The sequence below is a fragment of the Rhinolophus sinicus genome, linkage group LG13 (genome assembly GCF_036562045.2).
Source record: "Rhinolophus sinicus isolate RSC01 linkage group LG13, ASM3656204v1, whole genome shotgun sequence".
Classification (NCBI taxonomy): Eukaryota; Metazoa; Chordata; class Mammalia; order Chiroptera; family Rhinolophidae; genus Rhinolophus; species Rhinolophus sinicus.
The window spans coordinates 16,521,161-16,537,001 of NC_133762.1; the positions used below are offsets into that span (position 1 = coordinate 16,521,161).

The following is a 15,841-nucleotide window of genomic DNA, read 5'->3' on the forward strand; positions in this document are numbered from 1 at the left end:
GCACCGCCACTCAAGGGCTGGGAGCCCAGACATGGGGCCACCACAGGGTCAGAGCCGAGGTCGGGAGACCCATGGGATCGGGCCAAGGGGTGTGTCCACCACAACTCGCTCCAGGGCCGGGTGTCTCCCGAGGCCCGAGCCACAGGGAATGCTCAGTACCCCAGGCTGTAAGGGTCCCAAGCAGAGACAGCAGGAGGAGTGTCCTTACCATCACTCGTCTTAAACTTTGTGCTGAGAACCTCGTCCCCTGAGAGTTTTCCCTTCTTTCCAGCAAAGGTCGCTCTGGGACAGCCAGACAAGCTGGAAACAAAGGTCACACACCACGATGAGAGCCAAGTGCTCACCATCCGGCAGCCTGGTAGGATCCTGGATGGAACTTTCTCGCTCATTTCCCTTTGCCCTCTGACCCTGGGGCCAGTCCACGGCTCCTCACTCCTCATCCGGCAGCCCAGGCCATTGCCCTGAAGGCTTGTCTCCCACACGTCTTGCGGCAAGCTCCTAGCTCCTTCTTGGGGGGCCGTCCTCACCCTCCCACTGCTGTTTTCCCACAGCGCCCACCACCCCTCGCCATACTGGACGCTCTACTTGTTTGCTGGCTTGCAGTCTGGCCCCCACCCACCCTGCCCACGTCTGCTGGAGGAGGGCCAGTTGTCATGCTCGTTTTCTGCTCCGTTCCCAGAGCCAGTGCTCGGTGGACTCTCAGTAAAGGCTTGTGGAGCCAATGAGTTAGTTAATCTTAGAGGAGGAGAGATGAGGGCAAAAAGAAGAAGAAAAAGACAGTTTCTGGCAGGACCCGGTGGTGGCCCGTGCATGTCAGCCATCACCTTGGCTGCCTGGCACAGAAAGGCAGAGGGCTGGCGAGGCAAGGCCCCCCGCCCTGGGCAGGTGAGAGCCAGTCGGTGCTGCGCAGGCCCACGGCTCAGACAGGGAAAGTCTTGTCACCAGGTCCCTTGCAAAACAGACAGAGGCCTGGCCCCAAACTTCAAAGAAGAAGCCCTGTGGGAGGGGCAGGGCACGAGGTTTGACAGAAAAAGTTTTCCACGAAAAGCTGGCAGCCTGTTACGAGAATGCGTGCGCTGGGCACAGGGCACAGGGCGATGCACAGGGGACTGCATCGGATGGGGCAGGGAGGCTTATGACAATAGACGCATTGGGTGACACGTCACAAACACCGTCATCTGGTCCCAACAGACTTCCAGTAGCCTTCTGCAGTCGGCGACCAATCAGACCTCGCTTTTCCCTCAAGAAGCGCCATGTCACACCTGAGCCCTAGTCCGGCCCTCCCTGGACTCCCCACTGGAGGCACGGAGATGGCAGGGTGGGCAGGGGCCGTTACCTGCGGTGGGTAAGGAAGCTGCCGTTGGCATGGCCAGAACCATCGCAGCCCGGAGTGGGGCAGGTGGGCCCCTCGTTCTTCAGTGACTTCCAGGAGAATGAGGAGCCGTTGACGGAACCCTCTTTCTGCCTCCGGGCGGCCAGCGGGCAGCCAGACGCACTTCTGTGAGAGGCATATTTGCCACTGATATGACCGAGACCCACGCAACCTGGAACTGGGCACCTGGGCGCAAAGACGTCAGAGGTGAGCGAGGGTGCTGGGGGTGGGAGGAAAGGCCCAGAGACCCTCCCCAGCCAGGCGCTGAGATCAGCTGGAGGCTCCCACATAGACTGCCAACATTGGAGCCTCTGGGAGCCGAGGCTGGCAGGCACCACACTCCCTCGCAAGCCTTGGCCTCATGTCCCCTGCACAGATGGAGGCTCAGCAGCGCCTTCTCTCCCTGGTCCACAGCATGCCCCCCCCCGGGGCCCTGGGGCTGGCTCGTAGGGACCTCTGGGTCCACACCTAGACCTTGCTGCCAGCGTCACTGCTGTGTCACTCCAGCAACGTGGAATTAAGGTGTCAGCTGAGCTTCCACAATTATGGGGTCTGTGGGCCTAGGAGTCACAGGTCAGAAGTGCACTATGAGCCAGGCAGCTCAGGACAGCGGGGGTCCTGTCATCCCACAGCATCCCAGAGTGAGGCTGGTCATGGCATGATGCCCGCAGATGTCCCAGCTCTGCCACGTCTGAAATGTGTGGTCTGGAAAGAAGAACGCGAGGCCACAGAGCTCAGGCGGGAAAGAGGGGACTTGGACCCCCACAGTGACTCCTGTGCCAGGGGCCTGGGGCGGCATTCCCCTTTGCTCAGGCTGTTCGAGGGGAGGGAGAGGGTCCCCTATGGAAATAACAAATTCCCCGGGGACAGGGAAGTGGCAGAGAGGTTAACAGTCCCTGCTCCCCATGCTGCCATCAGCATCTGTGCGGTCACAGGAAATGCCAGTGCAGAGCTCTGGGCATCCCCGTCACGGCTGTGGGGAGGTACCTGGACCCAGAGCTCCCAGCGGGGCCTTCTGAGCTCCCCGACACGTCAGGCTCACCTGGAACCAACCCGTGACAGGGGACAAGTCCTCCGTCCTCTCCCCCCAACAAATGAGACTCATTTAGCTGTTTGTCACCCACGTTCTACGTGCACACGCGGCAAACACACGGGACCCCAAGAGGCGACACAATGCCCAGTGTAGAGAGAGGATCCTGGGTACAGCACTGAGAAGCCGGGAGCCCTTGGAGGGCAGGGCCGTCCCAGGGACTCCTGCTGTGGCAACGGGGTTAGGGACCCGCTGTGCTGCCCAGTAGCAAGGCCACCTCAGACCCTGTATTCATATGAGAGGTGGCCACTGTGGACACTTTTCCTGGCCACCTCGCCAGGACCCATGCTTACGTGTCCCCCTCTGCTGGCTCTCATTTCTTTCTTACTCGTCCCACCCACATGGGCCTCAGATGTGTGGGACGTCCACTGAGCCAGTCAAAGGTCATCTCAGCCCAGAGTCCAGTGTAGAGACACTGCCCGGGGCCCCTGCAGGGCTGGGGAGGTTCCATTGTACTCTGCCACCAAACCCGACACCTCCTGGCTGTGGGCTCCCGGGGGACCCCACAGGCTCCATGCTCGTAAGGCCGCAGCACAAGATCAACAGGCCAAATGAGAGGCAGCACTTTGCGGCTGAGCACATGAGTCTAAGCTCTGATTTCCCACTTTCTCTGCAAAACCCTAAGCATGCGCATCAGGAGGGCCCTCTGAGTTTCCCAGCGACCCACAAGCGAGATTCAGACTTGTCGACAGTAGCACTGCTTTTCCTTCCACCCACACCCAGTGTCCAGACTTCAGGACTGTTGGGAGACCTCACATCAGCACGTGGGCGGGGTGCCAAGTTGGGTGGCTTCTGTGCTCCCCGGGCAAGCCTGTGCTGGGGTGCAAGAGCGACATGCCCCAGGACCCCAGGGTCAGAGGAGCATCTCTTCTCAGAGGCAGCGTGGTCGAGGACAGTGGGGGCCTCCCCACAGGCGATGGGCCTTCAGCTCCCAATCTCCAAACTGGAAACTCCACAGACTTTGATGGCCACTTAGTTGGTTGTGGCCAAAGGGATTTAGCACAAAGTGCTGATGGGACTTAATCTCCACAGTGTGGACACAAGATGTCAGAAATGGGATTTCCTCTTTCACCAGCCAATCCAGAGTCACAGCTGTGCGTGCTGACGAAATTCCATCACGCCTGCAACAGGACCTCAGCACCTGTGGTTTTTGCTGCCGTCAATTGTCACTTGTGCGAAGACACTGGTCAGTTACAGATAAGCTTACAGTTGGTGACCGAAGCAGAGCCTGCAATCCAGAGGCTGAGTTGCGGTCTCCCCTCGCCACAGAGTCACTAGGAACACGTGTGTCCTATAAATGCTGAGCTGTTTCTTAAAGTCTCGTCTCCACCTGGCTGCAAAAATCTTGTTTTATTAGAAGCAAAGTTGACAACACATTAGAAGGAGGAAAACCGTTTTTACCTTGAAAAATGCTGACCTTGATTTTAATTATTTGCAGAAGTAGCACAATTCACTCATGACGTCCCTACCAGCAGGACCCTTACTAAATCCATCACAGCATTGCATTTCCATGCTCATGGGCCGTCTCCTGGACTCTCAGGAAGAAAATACTCTCCTCTACCCTAGAGCTTAATAAGCAGCACTCACCACATGGGCAACAATGTATTTGCATTCTTAACTCTGCACTCCTTACAGTGTTACCGTAAAATGTAAATGAACAAACAAGCTGCAGCCTGCTGCACCAAACAGCGCAAGGGACCACCCCTTGGAAGGATGTAATGCTGCCCAGTGAGGCCCTCTTCTGTGCCAGGCAGGTGTATAGGCACAGCTGGTGCGAGCTCCAGGGAGCAACCAGATCCTGGGCTAGGCCGCTCCCCTCAGCAGCGGTGTCTGGCTGTTGTTGGCCCACAGGTCAGGGTACACATTCTCCCCCTCAACCTGACGGGCCTGCCCCCACCACGCCAGCCATAGGCACCGGGCCACGAGAAAGCCAGAGCTGTCCAGACAGTCCTCACCTGCCAGGAGGACCCATTGCCAGTTTTGCCCCGTGTCAGCTCCGAAAGTCCTAGGAAAACTGGATGGTGGGTCACCCTGTTTGCACCTGTGTCTTTATCCCCACCTGCAAGGGAGGGGGCTTCAGGGGACAGGTTCCATCTGGAAGGATAAGCTTGCAATGCAGGATAGCAGCCCCCACTGAGTGGGGCACATGCTCAGAGTGCATCTACATGCCCATAGTGACACGTCAGGCACCCCCAGTGAGAAGGCCAGAAGAGGCTTTGAGACTTCAATTACTTAAGGCCCAGGATAGTCTCTGTCCTCCCCACAGCAGGGCTGAGGTCCCAGGTCAGGGTGAAACTCTAGGGCTCTCTCACGCCACAACAGCTCCCAGCGAATGCGTGTGAGTGTGCCAATACACAATTCACAGACGGGCCGTCTCTGAACACACTCTGCTCCTCAAACCCTGCACCTGACTGAGTCATGCAGACACCAGTACCCACGAGAGTCCTGTGGGGCTGCCCCACGCCCTGAGCCCGTGCCAAGGTCACCCCCAGGTGCATGGGCTGCCAGGTGCTTTGCCCTCCCAGCCCATCAAGCACCTGACTGAGAGGGCCAGATAGGGCCCAGGGCCTGTGTGTGCTCTCCACCTGCACGGCCCACGCCTTCCATGCACCCACGTGCCTGGTAGGAGAGCTCCTGTAAAGACGGGGACTGTCATCGGTCAGCTGTATTAATGGAAAGGAAGTCTGGAAGGAACTTTTCTACATTGTAAAACACAGAAGCCCCCCGTTCTGCAAAGCGACGGGGGCCCCTCGGCCTGACTTACTTCATGAGCTCGGGGTCCTCCCTGTCGTCCTTCGTGGGTGTCACCTTGGCTCCACTTTTCTTGGCACGAGGACAGCCTGACAAGCTAGTTGTGGAAGAGGAAAAAACACAACTGTAGCCCAGAACACAGTTCCTCACGCCACCTGCCTCCCCTTCTCTCAAGTCTGGGCTCCCCAGCCCTGAGCGCCGTAGGGAGCCGTAGGGAGCCTTCCACCAGTGCACCCTCTGCTGGGCGGTGGGGCCACAGACAGAACGTGTCCCCGTGAGCCCCAGCTGTGAAGGCAGAGCTCTGGGACACCCAACAACCAGACTCCAGGGATGCCAGCAACCTTGACGTCTCCTCTGGAGCTCGCAGCTCCACCTGAGAAGGCGCCCAAACACCCCGGGCGTGGCAGGCTCACCTCCGGTGCGAAGCATAGTTCCCTGTTATGTGGCCGGAGCCGTCACAGCCAGGCGTGGGGCACCTGCGGAGGACAGCGGAGCTGGGACCAGCCCTAAGGACGTGTGGCCACAGAAGGAGCGCCTGCCCTCCCCTCTCCCCCCCTCCAGGTCTCTCAGATGCAGTGCCGGCCTGGCCTGTCTTCTGCTGTTACGTCCAGCTGCAGAACTTTGCCAGCCAGACCTCAGGAGGCCCAGGAGTGCCACGCAGAGAGCACAGCCCCACTGCAGGGTTCTAGGTGGAACTGGAAGGTTCCAGAACACACATGGCCCTTAACCTTAAACATTGCTCTGGGAGGCCACCTAACACCTGGGACTGGGTCCCCCTCTGCGCTTTCTCTGGGAGGGAGAGGGCGTGTCCCAGGGAGCATGGTCACCATTATGAGCCTATGAACACGTTTACTGAGCACCCATGACGGCCCCCTCGGCATGCCTGGAGGCTTCCAGGGGCAGCCGGAGGGAGAGACGAGCCACAAGATACAAAAGCCCAACTTCAAACACCCATTGTTTGACAAATGAGTCACATAGAAGGTAAAAATTCCACTTCAATATATGAGCGGGTTTCCTTAAATTGTTTCCTGAAAGTCCAGAGAAAAGGCGGTGTGCTCCTGCTAGTGTCGTTGTGGGAGGTGTGCCCGGCTCTGCAGGTGGGGCCACAGGAGGCCTCCTCCTCCTGCCACTCCACGCCGTGCCCCTCGTGAGGGCGCAGCTCTGAGCCTGGGGACCGGGCAGCACCGTGCCGCTTGCATGTACAAAGCTCGCCCTTCACAGAGTGCTTATCTGCTCTTTCCGGTTCATCCTCACAGACAGAACCGTGCGAGCCAAGGCCGTTCTGTCCCAAAGTGGCCCCAAGAGGGTGGAGGGGACAAGCCCAGCTGGAACATGACAGCGGACTCTGCCTCCCAAGCGGCAGAGGTGCTCACATCCCTGTATTGTGCCCTCCTTCACGTGTGGCGTCTGGGGCAGGACAGAAGCAGCCGCAGCGTCCGGACCACCTCCCAGACCCCTGCAGGATGGCACTGCCTGGTCCCCATCCGAGAACCCCCGTGTCTGCACGGCAATGTGGGGGGCTCAACGCCCAGGGGCCTGCTCTGCCCCCCAGCTTTCTCTGGCCGCAGGGGCTGTCTTGCAGTCCCCTCATCACCACCTCGTGGGCCACAGATCAAACACCTCCCTGGCCTGTCAGCCAACGAACCGGTCAAATCACCCTCTGGCCGGGTTTTGGGGAACCTCAAACCCCACTGCGGTTTCGATGGCTCCTGGCCCACTCATGAGTGTCACATTTTCAACTATACACGTCTGGAGCAGGAGGTTTTGCATTTTAATGGGAACCACCCCCCACCACCACCTGGGTGGGCGCCGCCCAAGAGCTGCAACACCAGCCCTGACGCTGTGGCTGCAACGTCCCAGCTCCCAGGGTCCTCCAGGCACAGCAGCTGTGGGTGCCGCCGCCATGCACCCCAGGCTCCCCCAGGTGAGCGAGGGTGGGGCTTTTCCTTCCTGGGGTGGCAGCTGCTCAGCGACCACCTGGGGCTCTGATTCTTCTCAGCTGCAGAGCGAGCTGCAGCTCAGGCGGCCTCTGAGCCCCATCCAGTCCCCACCCTGTGCAGAGGCCCCTGGCACACCTTGCAGGGTGTGTGGCTGCACCCCACGTCCTCACACAGAGCAGGCTGAGTGGCAGTGTCACAGCCTCTGACCACACTTGCACATGAAAGGGAGGAGCAAATGCCCATGAGATTTAATTAAAGTACAGAAAACACATCATACGAGACTGTTGCTGCTCCCAGGTATGATAGGGAGACCAGAAGCCTCGTTTGCAAGACGGAGGATACGTGTCTGCCCCTGGGGACGGGCCACCTTCACCCAGCGCTGCCACAGCCTGGTCAGCAGCAGCCCATACCAGATGGCCGCTGGACAGGAGGAGGGAGAGGGGAGCGTGGGTATACCAGGCAGAGGTGGTGCCCAGCCACGCCCACGCTGCAGCCTGAGGGGCAAGTAGCAGCTCCCCTGGGAGACCCTCAGGGAAAGAAGAGCGTCAGAAGGAGTTGGGGACACCTCGGCCACCTTGCTGAGGCTGACGAGTGACTGGTTTTAGCACAAGGAAGGCTTTCAGTTGCCATTTCTAAAAGTGCTTTCAGTTAAGTCCCTCACGGGCTTTTAGTCTGCTATCCCTCCCCAACAGCCACGTTTCTGGACCTCGAACAAGCCCACATTTTCCATCCGGCAGCCCTCAGCATTGCTCTGCAAGAAGGAAGGACCCCTGCGCACATGTGGTCACATCTAGGGCTCTGAAATCATCCAGGCTTCAAACTGGAAATCCACAGGAAGAAAGGCAAGTAGATTTGGGAAGCAAACAGGAGGAAGGAGCACGAGAATGAAGGGAAGAGAAAAGAGGAAAGAAAGAGAGAGGGCAGGTTGAAGAGTAAGGTCCCAACAGGACTGAGTGTTCCCGCTGGATTTCTGGGGCTGGACGCCATGAATGAACGAGTGAAATGGACTGGGCCGTGATATGCGGAGCCTCAAGAAACGCTTCTGGAAAAGCTGACTCCCGGAAGGACCATTCTGGTGATGAACCCCGGCCTTGTCTGCAGGAATGGAAGGCCCATAGCTAATGAGGGGCAGACACTCTTCTCCTGGCTGCTGGGACCAGAAGTGCCCCCAGAGCCCCCTTTCCCTGTTTCTGAATCAGCTTGGCTCTCTGGAAGCCTTCAGAACAACAGCTCCTCATCTTACAGGCACCAGGGCCCCAGCTCCTGTCTGGGCCCAGAATGGACTGAGCGTGTTCTGAATTCAGGGACTCCCAACACAGAGGCCTGAGGCAGGGAGGGACCCCCCTGCAGAGGGGTGACCGCCTTCCTAGCCTGGGAGCCCAGGGCCAGCACTGCAAGTCACAGCTCAACAGAAAGTGTGAGAACCAAAGGCAACGACAGTCACCAACTCCAGCCCCAAGAGGACAGTGATACCTGGGAAACCTCTGGGTGCTTGCATGTCATTCGAGCAGGGCTGCCAAGCAGGCAAGCTGGTGCCCACAGCACCTGCCCTGCCGTGTGCTAGGGGCAGGGAGGAGCAGAAGCAGAAAGAGGAGTGCTCAGCAAAGCAAGGGGCTGAGCTTGGAGGAGAGGCACGTGGGCAGGCTCCAGGGCCAAGGCACAAGCAGCTGCAAGGGTGCAGGAGAAGGCAGGGCACAGGGTTTTGTCTTTCGTCGTCAGCATCCAGCTCATTCAGTAAGAGCTGCAGCAAGACTTATAAGGCGGGGCCAATGCTGGGCCTCTCCCAAACCTCAAGGGTGGTGAGGAGAGCAGGCCCAGGCAGCCCAAGGGGTCGCCGGAGACAGAGGGTGGGCTGGGCCATCAGCAGCCAGAGGCGGGTCCTGCTCCCCTCTCCCCTGGCCCATGGCCCTCGGAAAGGCGGGCAGGGCAGACGGCAGCACGAGAGCCTAGAGCAGCCTCCAGCCAGAGAGGACAGGCGATGGCAGCACTCAGAGCAGGGAGACACAAGCAGCAGCGGCCCCAGCCAAGCAGAACCGGCTCCTCCCTGGCCCCACTGGGGCCTGAGGCTGGAGCCCGGAGATAGCCGATTTTGGCTGGAGCCTCATGGAGGGAGAGAGCAGAGCAAGGGAGCCACCCAAGAGATGGGAGGCCAGGAGGGCAGACATACTTGAGGTCAGCAGAATGGGCAGCCATGAGGTTTCTGAGGCTCTTGTCAGCAAGAGGGCAACCAGAGAGGCTGAAAGAGAAGAGATGGGACACCGGGGTAAGCCAAAGAGGGGAGCAGAGAAGAAGAGGAAGACCCACCACGCAGCTCCCCGGCCAGGCCGGACCCAAGAGGGGGACGAACCTGCGGTGGGAGGCATAGTTCCCGGTGATGTGGCCACTGCCGTCACAGCCGGGGGTGGGACAGCTGGACAAAGGAAAAAGAGCGTCAGAACAGAGAGCAACGCACACCTGCCGGGCCTGTCCCCAGCCGAGCCTACTCAGGGAGGGTGCTAGCACCTGCTCTTGGCTCACCCATGAGCCAGAGGCTACTCCTCCATGCTCAGTCCTCAGAGCACAGCCATTGCCTCTTGGACTGCAAGTTTCTCCCATACAACTTAACTCAAGAAGGAAAAAGGAACGAAATTAAAGCTCAAACTCAAGTTAGGATGCCTCTGTGTACATGTGTTGTATGTGCACATGTGTGCCCATTGACATGCAGGATATCTGTGCACACGTGGGGTGTGTGCACGTGTACGTGCTCATGGGCATGTAAGATGCCCCTGTGCACACATATTGTGTGTCCATTGACATGTAGGATATCTGTGCACACATGTGTATGCACACTTGTGCATGCCTATGGACATGTATGTTGCCTCTGTGCACACATGCTGTGTGTGCGAGTATGTGCATACCCTTGAACATGTAGGGTGCTCTGGAAGCACACGTGTTGTGGGTACACGTGTGCATGCCCATGGACTGTAGGGTGCCCATGTACACATGTTGTGTGTGCATCTGTGTGTGCCCATGGACAGGCAGGATATACAGAGTGGGAGAAAGCTAGTGGGGTTCAGGACAAGGAAAAAGGGAACCCCAGGAACAAACGCTGATCACAGGTGAGGGCTGGATCACCTGTGCTGCAGGTGCCAGGACCAGCCTCTCACAGAGGTGGTTCTCAATGGGGGTTGACCAGAAGGCTTTGGGATGGCTCACATCTACCAGCAGCTCCCTGTTCTCCAATGACGTTTGCTTGAACCCTACGAGGACTGGCTCAAAGGGGCTGCCGGGCTGCCAGAAGCGAGGGCCTGAGTCCTGAGGCAGCGTGCACACCTGCCCTGGATGCTGAGAGCCTGGGCACACAGCTGTGGCTGGACAGGGTCAGCGCCCTGCAGCCCTCTTCCTGCTCTGTGGGCACTTCCTCGTTCTTAATCACTTCAGAGGGTGATGTTAGAGCCCAGTGCAGTGCACAGATGACAGGACCTGACCCCTATTGCCTGGCTCAGAAGTGTTCCCGTGAAGGACACCCAACCTCTGCCCACCACGGCGGTCAGACCAGGACGATGGTCAGAGCTGGGCCGGGGCAGGGGCAGGCCCCGCACTGAGCAGACCCAGTCTTCACAGGCCTGGCCCAGGACCCGCTCCGGGAACACTGCGGCACTTCTCCGAGCAGGCCTGTCGGCCCAGGTGGGGACTCACGTGAGCAGCTCCTTCTTTATGTCCTTGGAGAGAAACTTCAGCTTAAAGTTGCTCAGGGTAACCTCCCCGGGGTACTTCCGCTCCTCAAAATTCTCCTCCAACACTTCCTGGTCATCTGCTTCAGAAGAAGCAAAAGAATGGGCTGCTGGCTCTGACTGCAAAAAACCAGCAGGGAGATGTTTTAACCGCTGGTGGGCCGGGCGCCCGACCCGGGGCTGAGGGCGAGGGACCCTTCAGGGCAGTGTCCACAGAAGCGTTTCTGCAGTCTCCTGTCTTCTGGACGAGGGAGGAGGACTTAGTGCCCCAGACACAGAAGACAGCACACCGAGGGGCTGCAGGGCCCCCACCTCACCAGAGCTGCCCTAGGAACGCAGGGAGTCTCGGGCACGTGGTCACCTCCACCCAACAGCCGCTGGGCCACCTTCTAAACACAAGCATGCCACACAGTGCAGCTCTGCATAGGGCACTCAGCAGACAGCGGGCACTAAAAAGTGTTTGTCAAAAAGCTATGATGACGAAATGGCACAAGACAGGAAGAACGTACAAAGCGTAATGCAACTAATCCCAGTGACCTGGGACCACCTGGCCGCACATCCCCACCCAGTGTGAGCAGGCACATAATAAGCTCTTTGAACTTGAAAGATGGGTCTGAAGGGGTTCAATCACCGCCCGAGTGCAGGGTGCTGTGGACGCAGGGAAGAACAAGAACAGTCCCTGCTACTGAGGTGGGGCGCGGGGGGTCTACAAGAGTCATGGAGGCCGATGCCCTGGGCTGGTCCCTAACAGGCAGTTAGGGAGGGTCACAGTTCAGACCCCAGGCAGGTTGTTCAACCTCTTGGGGCCCAAGTGCCACTTTGAAACTGGAGACAATGGCAGTCCATCCGGATGTCTGGAGATCAAAGGACAAAAGGGAACCCACAGTCCAGAATGAGGATGGCTCTATGGGTCACTGTTATGAACTCATGACGAGCTGGAAGATGCTGCTCTACCTCAGCTGAGGCTCCAGGATGTGTAGGGGCTCCCAGAAGCTCAGAGCAGGGAGAGCATCCCCGAGGCCTGGGACACGGGACAGTGAGGCCAGGCTGGGAGGTGAGGCTGAATGGTGCGGGCGGCAGCCTCACCCAGGAGGGGTCACGAGCCTCAGGCAGAGCTGGAAGGAGGGTCTCAGTCGGGAATCCAGGGCTGTGGTGCAGGGACGGAAAGGGCCTTGTTCAGGAGGCACTTCTGGGGGTGGCCCAATAGGACAGGGGCAGCGATGCTTTGGAGAGGGGACTGAAGGACAGGAAGGGTCTGGGAGGGAGCTGCAACTACTGGGGACTGGACTGCTGACCACAGGGTGGAGCATGAGGGCAGGCTGCAGGGGACGGAAACCTCTGAGACCCAGGTCACCCCACAGATGATGGTGACAGTCCTGGGAGGGGACGAGGATACTCAGAGGACAAGTAAAGGGAGAAGGGGAGGGGCAATGCAGCCCACAGAGACCAGCCTGAGCTGGGGGATGAGGAAAGGGGCAGGGAAGGAGCCGGGGGATCACTGGGACAAGGGCTGAAACAAGGATGAGAGCAGACATGGAGACAGTGCCCCGGTGGCCCCACCTGCGGCAGACGGGGCTCCCGCCAACCAGAGGAAACCGCCCCCACAGCCCCAGGCAGGCGCGACAGGCTAGCCTCCCTGCACTTGGGGCTCAGACTGGGAGGCGCCCCTGCTCTGGGGCCTAACACCAAGTCACAGCCCCGGGACTCATCCAAGTGACCCCAAGGCTGCCTGGGGAGGAGGTGCATCCACGCCAGCCCTCAGACCTGCGGCCACCACCCACCTCCTCAGGTTCCTCCTCTCGCTGGCGGCTGGGCTTCGTGTAGTCCAGAGGCCGGTCCCACTCATCCTGGCGGGATGCCTGGCTGGACCGGGACGAGGTCATGGAGCTGCTGGGGGCGCTGGTGCCGCCCTGACGCTGGGAGGCATCGGGGGACTTGACGCCCGGGCTGCCGCCGCCGCCGCCCCCACCGGGGAGGGTGTGCTCCCGCCTGCGGTGAGTGCGCATGCTCAGGTCCAGGGTGCCGTTCTCGTCCACCTCGATGTCTGCAGCCTGTGGTGTGGGGGCCTGTGCTCGTGACCGCAGCCTCCCACGGTGCCCCGGACTGAGGGCAGCTGGCCGAGGGTCCAGAACACTGTCCCTCGGACAGAGCAGAGCCAACAAGACGTGACAGCCTCCAGGAGGAGTCCTGAGACTCTCCTGCAAGTCTCCCCAAACCCACGAACCAGCTCCTGGAGAGGCGGTGAGCATGGTGGGACGAGCGTACGTGCATGACCCTCAGATTTGGGAAGATGCAGGGAATGTGCGTGTGCACAGCCATGTGTCCTTTTGGGCACAGCCCACAGAGCTCTCTGGGCATCAGGCCATGGGCAGGGGGAGGAAAGGTGAGAGTGCCAAGCACCAAGTAGACCCTGGGAGTTCCCAGCACATCGGGTCTGGGGGTTGGAGGCCACCCATCCCTGACTCAGAAGGCTCCTTGGGGCACACTGACCTTGCTGGGCACGTCCTGCGGCTTCGTGCTGAGGTTCTCCGGCATTTCCCAGCAGCGCGTGGACAGGTTCAGGATGGCGGTGGCGGCCATGTGGGCAGCCTCAGCGTCATGTGTGTAATCGAAGCCTGCGGGAGAGGATGCAGTGCGGGAGCTGTGCCTGGGGGAAGAGGCCTTTGGGAAAGGTTTGGCTGCAAAAAGGGAACAACACCAGGCTGCTATAGAGGTGGACCGGAACGCAGCCACGCAGACACACGGGGACTTCAGGACGGCTGGGACGCACAGGGCAGGACTGCATGGAAGGTGGGCTCAGGGATCCGTCACTCAGCCCACTCCCACTCGCCCCTGTTTGGTGCTGGGGAGGCTATTTCTGGCCTGACAAAAATTTGTGAAGAGCAAAGCCCTTGAAGACATTCCAGCATCCCTGAGATTTCAAACCTAACTAAGCTGTCTGCCGGCAAACAGTTAAGGAAAGACTAAAGAATTCTGTAAACAGCACAAGCGTAGGACAATTGTGGAACAGCTCTCCAAAGGCTGGTTTGGGTGCCCCCGTAATAGTCCATCTTTAATAAAGTAGCATCATTGTTCAAATAAACGTGACAAGTGAAGGCATAAAATGTTATCTACTGTATTGACTGTGCAGCCATAAATGGCTCATGCTGGTCTGGCTGCGCAATCACAGCACCACCCGAAAATGTCCGGACCTGGGAAGTGGGTGCCTGTGCACGAGGCCCCAGCAAGTGGGAAAGGTGCTCGCTCTCCAGCTGGCAAGTGTGTCATCAGTGTTTTTATTATTAACATGCAGGAACTTGTTCGCTGCTGCCTTTGGGGGCTGATACACAGCAGGAGATGCCAGTTCCCGCCACGTGTGCACTGAGGGTGCTTTTCCATTTCAAATGCATTTATTGGCTTCATGGGCTTGCAACCCACAAATTGGTGCAGTAAGTGACAAAAGGCACAGGAAGGATTGTTCTCAAAGGTTCACTTTTGTTAGTACAAGTACTCAGGAAATGCGTTGCTAACGTCAGATAACACACTGCCTCCAGCACAATGGGCCCCTCAGGTGGCCAGGCTCAGTACAGGGTTGCATGACCCACCCCACAAACCACACACCCTGTCGGAGAGGGTGGCCTGGAGAGGCCCAGTCACTCTGAACCCTTTGGGCACCAACACCACAAAGGACCCTTTTTATGTCACAAATGGTGACAGGTTCCCTCAGGCACGATGGCGAACATGGAGGCGGCAACATGGGCAAGACACAGATTCCAACAAAGCCCCACGATGGACACTGGGACAGCTAGGGCCCTGGGGTCAGGGGGCCGAGACCCCCACATGCTCCTGACCAGGGGACCCTCCTGCACTGCTCCTCAGGCCACACCTCCCAGGAGCCACTGTCCCCAACTTACATTTAAAGGCTTTAGGTGAGGTTTCGCTGGTCTGAATCTTTGGGGCAAGCATGCGTTTGCCAAAAACCTGAGCATCAAAACTTGCGTAGTCAAAGGTGACCTTGGAGAACTTCTCCAGCTCCCTGGCCACGTTGGCCCTGGGTGTGGAGGGGGCCACACTGGGCCGGTAGCTTCCGTATGGAGGTACCTCAAGCTGTTTCACGAAGCACATAGGTCTGGGGTGCAGGAGAGAGATACAGAACCATGAGGACAGGGCCCAGGGACCCCATGCTGGTCATCCCCATCGCCCTGTCCCAGCGAGTACAGCGACCCCTGAGAACCCAGTGTGGACAGAGACCTGGGGGACCCGCCCCCATGTGCCCGCAAAGGGTGCCGGGGCCTGATCTGTGTCAGGAGGAATGGCATGTCCCCTTGCAGACAGCAGGGCCCAGAGGAAGAAGGGCCAGAGACTCTCCCCCAGAACTCAGGAGAGCAGGTTTCCAACAGCTCAGGTACACTTAGCGGGAGCCCTTATCCAGCCTCTCCAAGGCAGAGCTTCCCAGCAAGGGGGCTTGGGTGCGCAGAAGGGACATGGCTATTTCTGAGAACAGGCATCAAGGCAGCCCCTCTGGCCGGCAGGGACCTTTGAGAGGGCCCTGGAGGGGCTGCTGAGGGTTAGTCACTGGCGTGGAAAGGCCAGCGCAGGCGCTCCATTTCCTGTTACTAAAGCTCTTGGAAGAGTTCAGACTTTTAAATGCACAAGAGGTGGCATGAAGACGCCGCCGACAACACAAGACACAGAGAAGGAAAGCCACCCAGGGGACAGCTCAGAGAGAAGGAACAAAGGGGAGAAGGCAGGAGAGCCCCAGCCCCGCCCCAGCCCCCCTGCTCCATCTCTGAGGCAAGTGATGGCTTCAGTCTGGAAAGGGTTTGGCTAGGAAGGGGTCATGGGTGAGCGTCCCAAAGTGCCGGGCTCTGTGAGGAAAGAGCCTGCACCACAGCGAGGCCTCCCTGAGAGGCCATGAGAACAAGATGGCACCAGAGCTGCCACATTCTCCTCCTTGAGAAGGGGGGAGGGCAGCGGCGTGTGCACATGGTGCTGG

The 15,841-nt window shown here is 59.0% G+C and overlaps 1 protein-coding gene across 5 annotated transcripts in view; it reads right to left on the reverse strand.

The window, feature by feature from the left end:
• The window catches only part of MYT1 (myelin transcription factor 1), a 56,753-nt gene that overhangs the window by 5,293 nt on the left and 35,619 nt on the right, over positions 1–15,841 (reverse strand). For 3 of the 5 annotated variants that reach the window (XM_019753447.2, XM_019753442.2, XM_019753443.2), the window contains exons 11-20: positions 14,760–14,974; positions 13,357–13,544; positions 12,648–12,917; positions 10,832–10,986; positions 9,501–9,563; positions 9,321–9,389; positions 5,627–5,689; positions 5,227–5,310; positions 1,337–1,558; positions 209–300 (exon numbers count right to left, since the gene is read on the reverse strand). In XM_019753447.2, the coding sequence (XP_019609006.2) occupies positions 209–300; positions 1,337–1,558; positions 5,227–5,310; positions 5,627–5,689; positions 9,321–9,389; positions 9,501–9,563; positions 10,832–10,986; positions 12,648–12,917; positions 13,357–13,544; positions 14,760–14,974 (1,421 nt within the window). The remainder of the gene's footprint in view (positions 1–208; positions 301–1,336; positions 1,559–5,226; positions 5,311–5,626; positions 5,690–9,320; positions 9,390–9,500; positions 9,564–10,831; positions 10,987–12,647; positions 12,918–13,356; positions 13,545–14,759; positions 14,975–15,841) is intronic. The other 2 variants (XM_019753446.2, XM_019753448.2) reach the window with 2 other exon arrangements.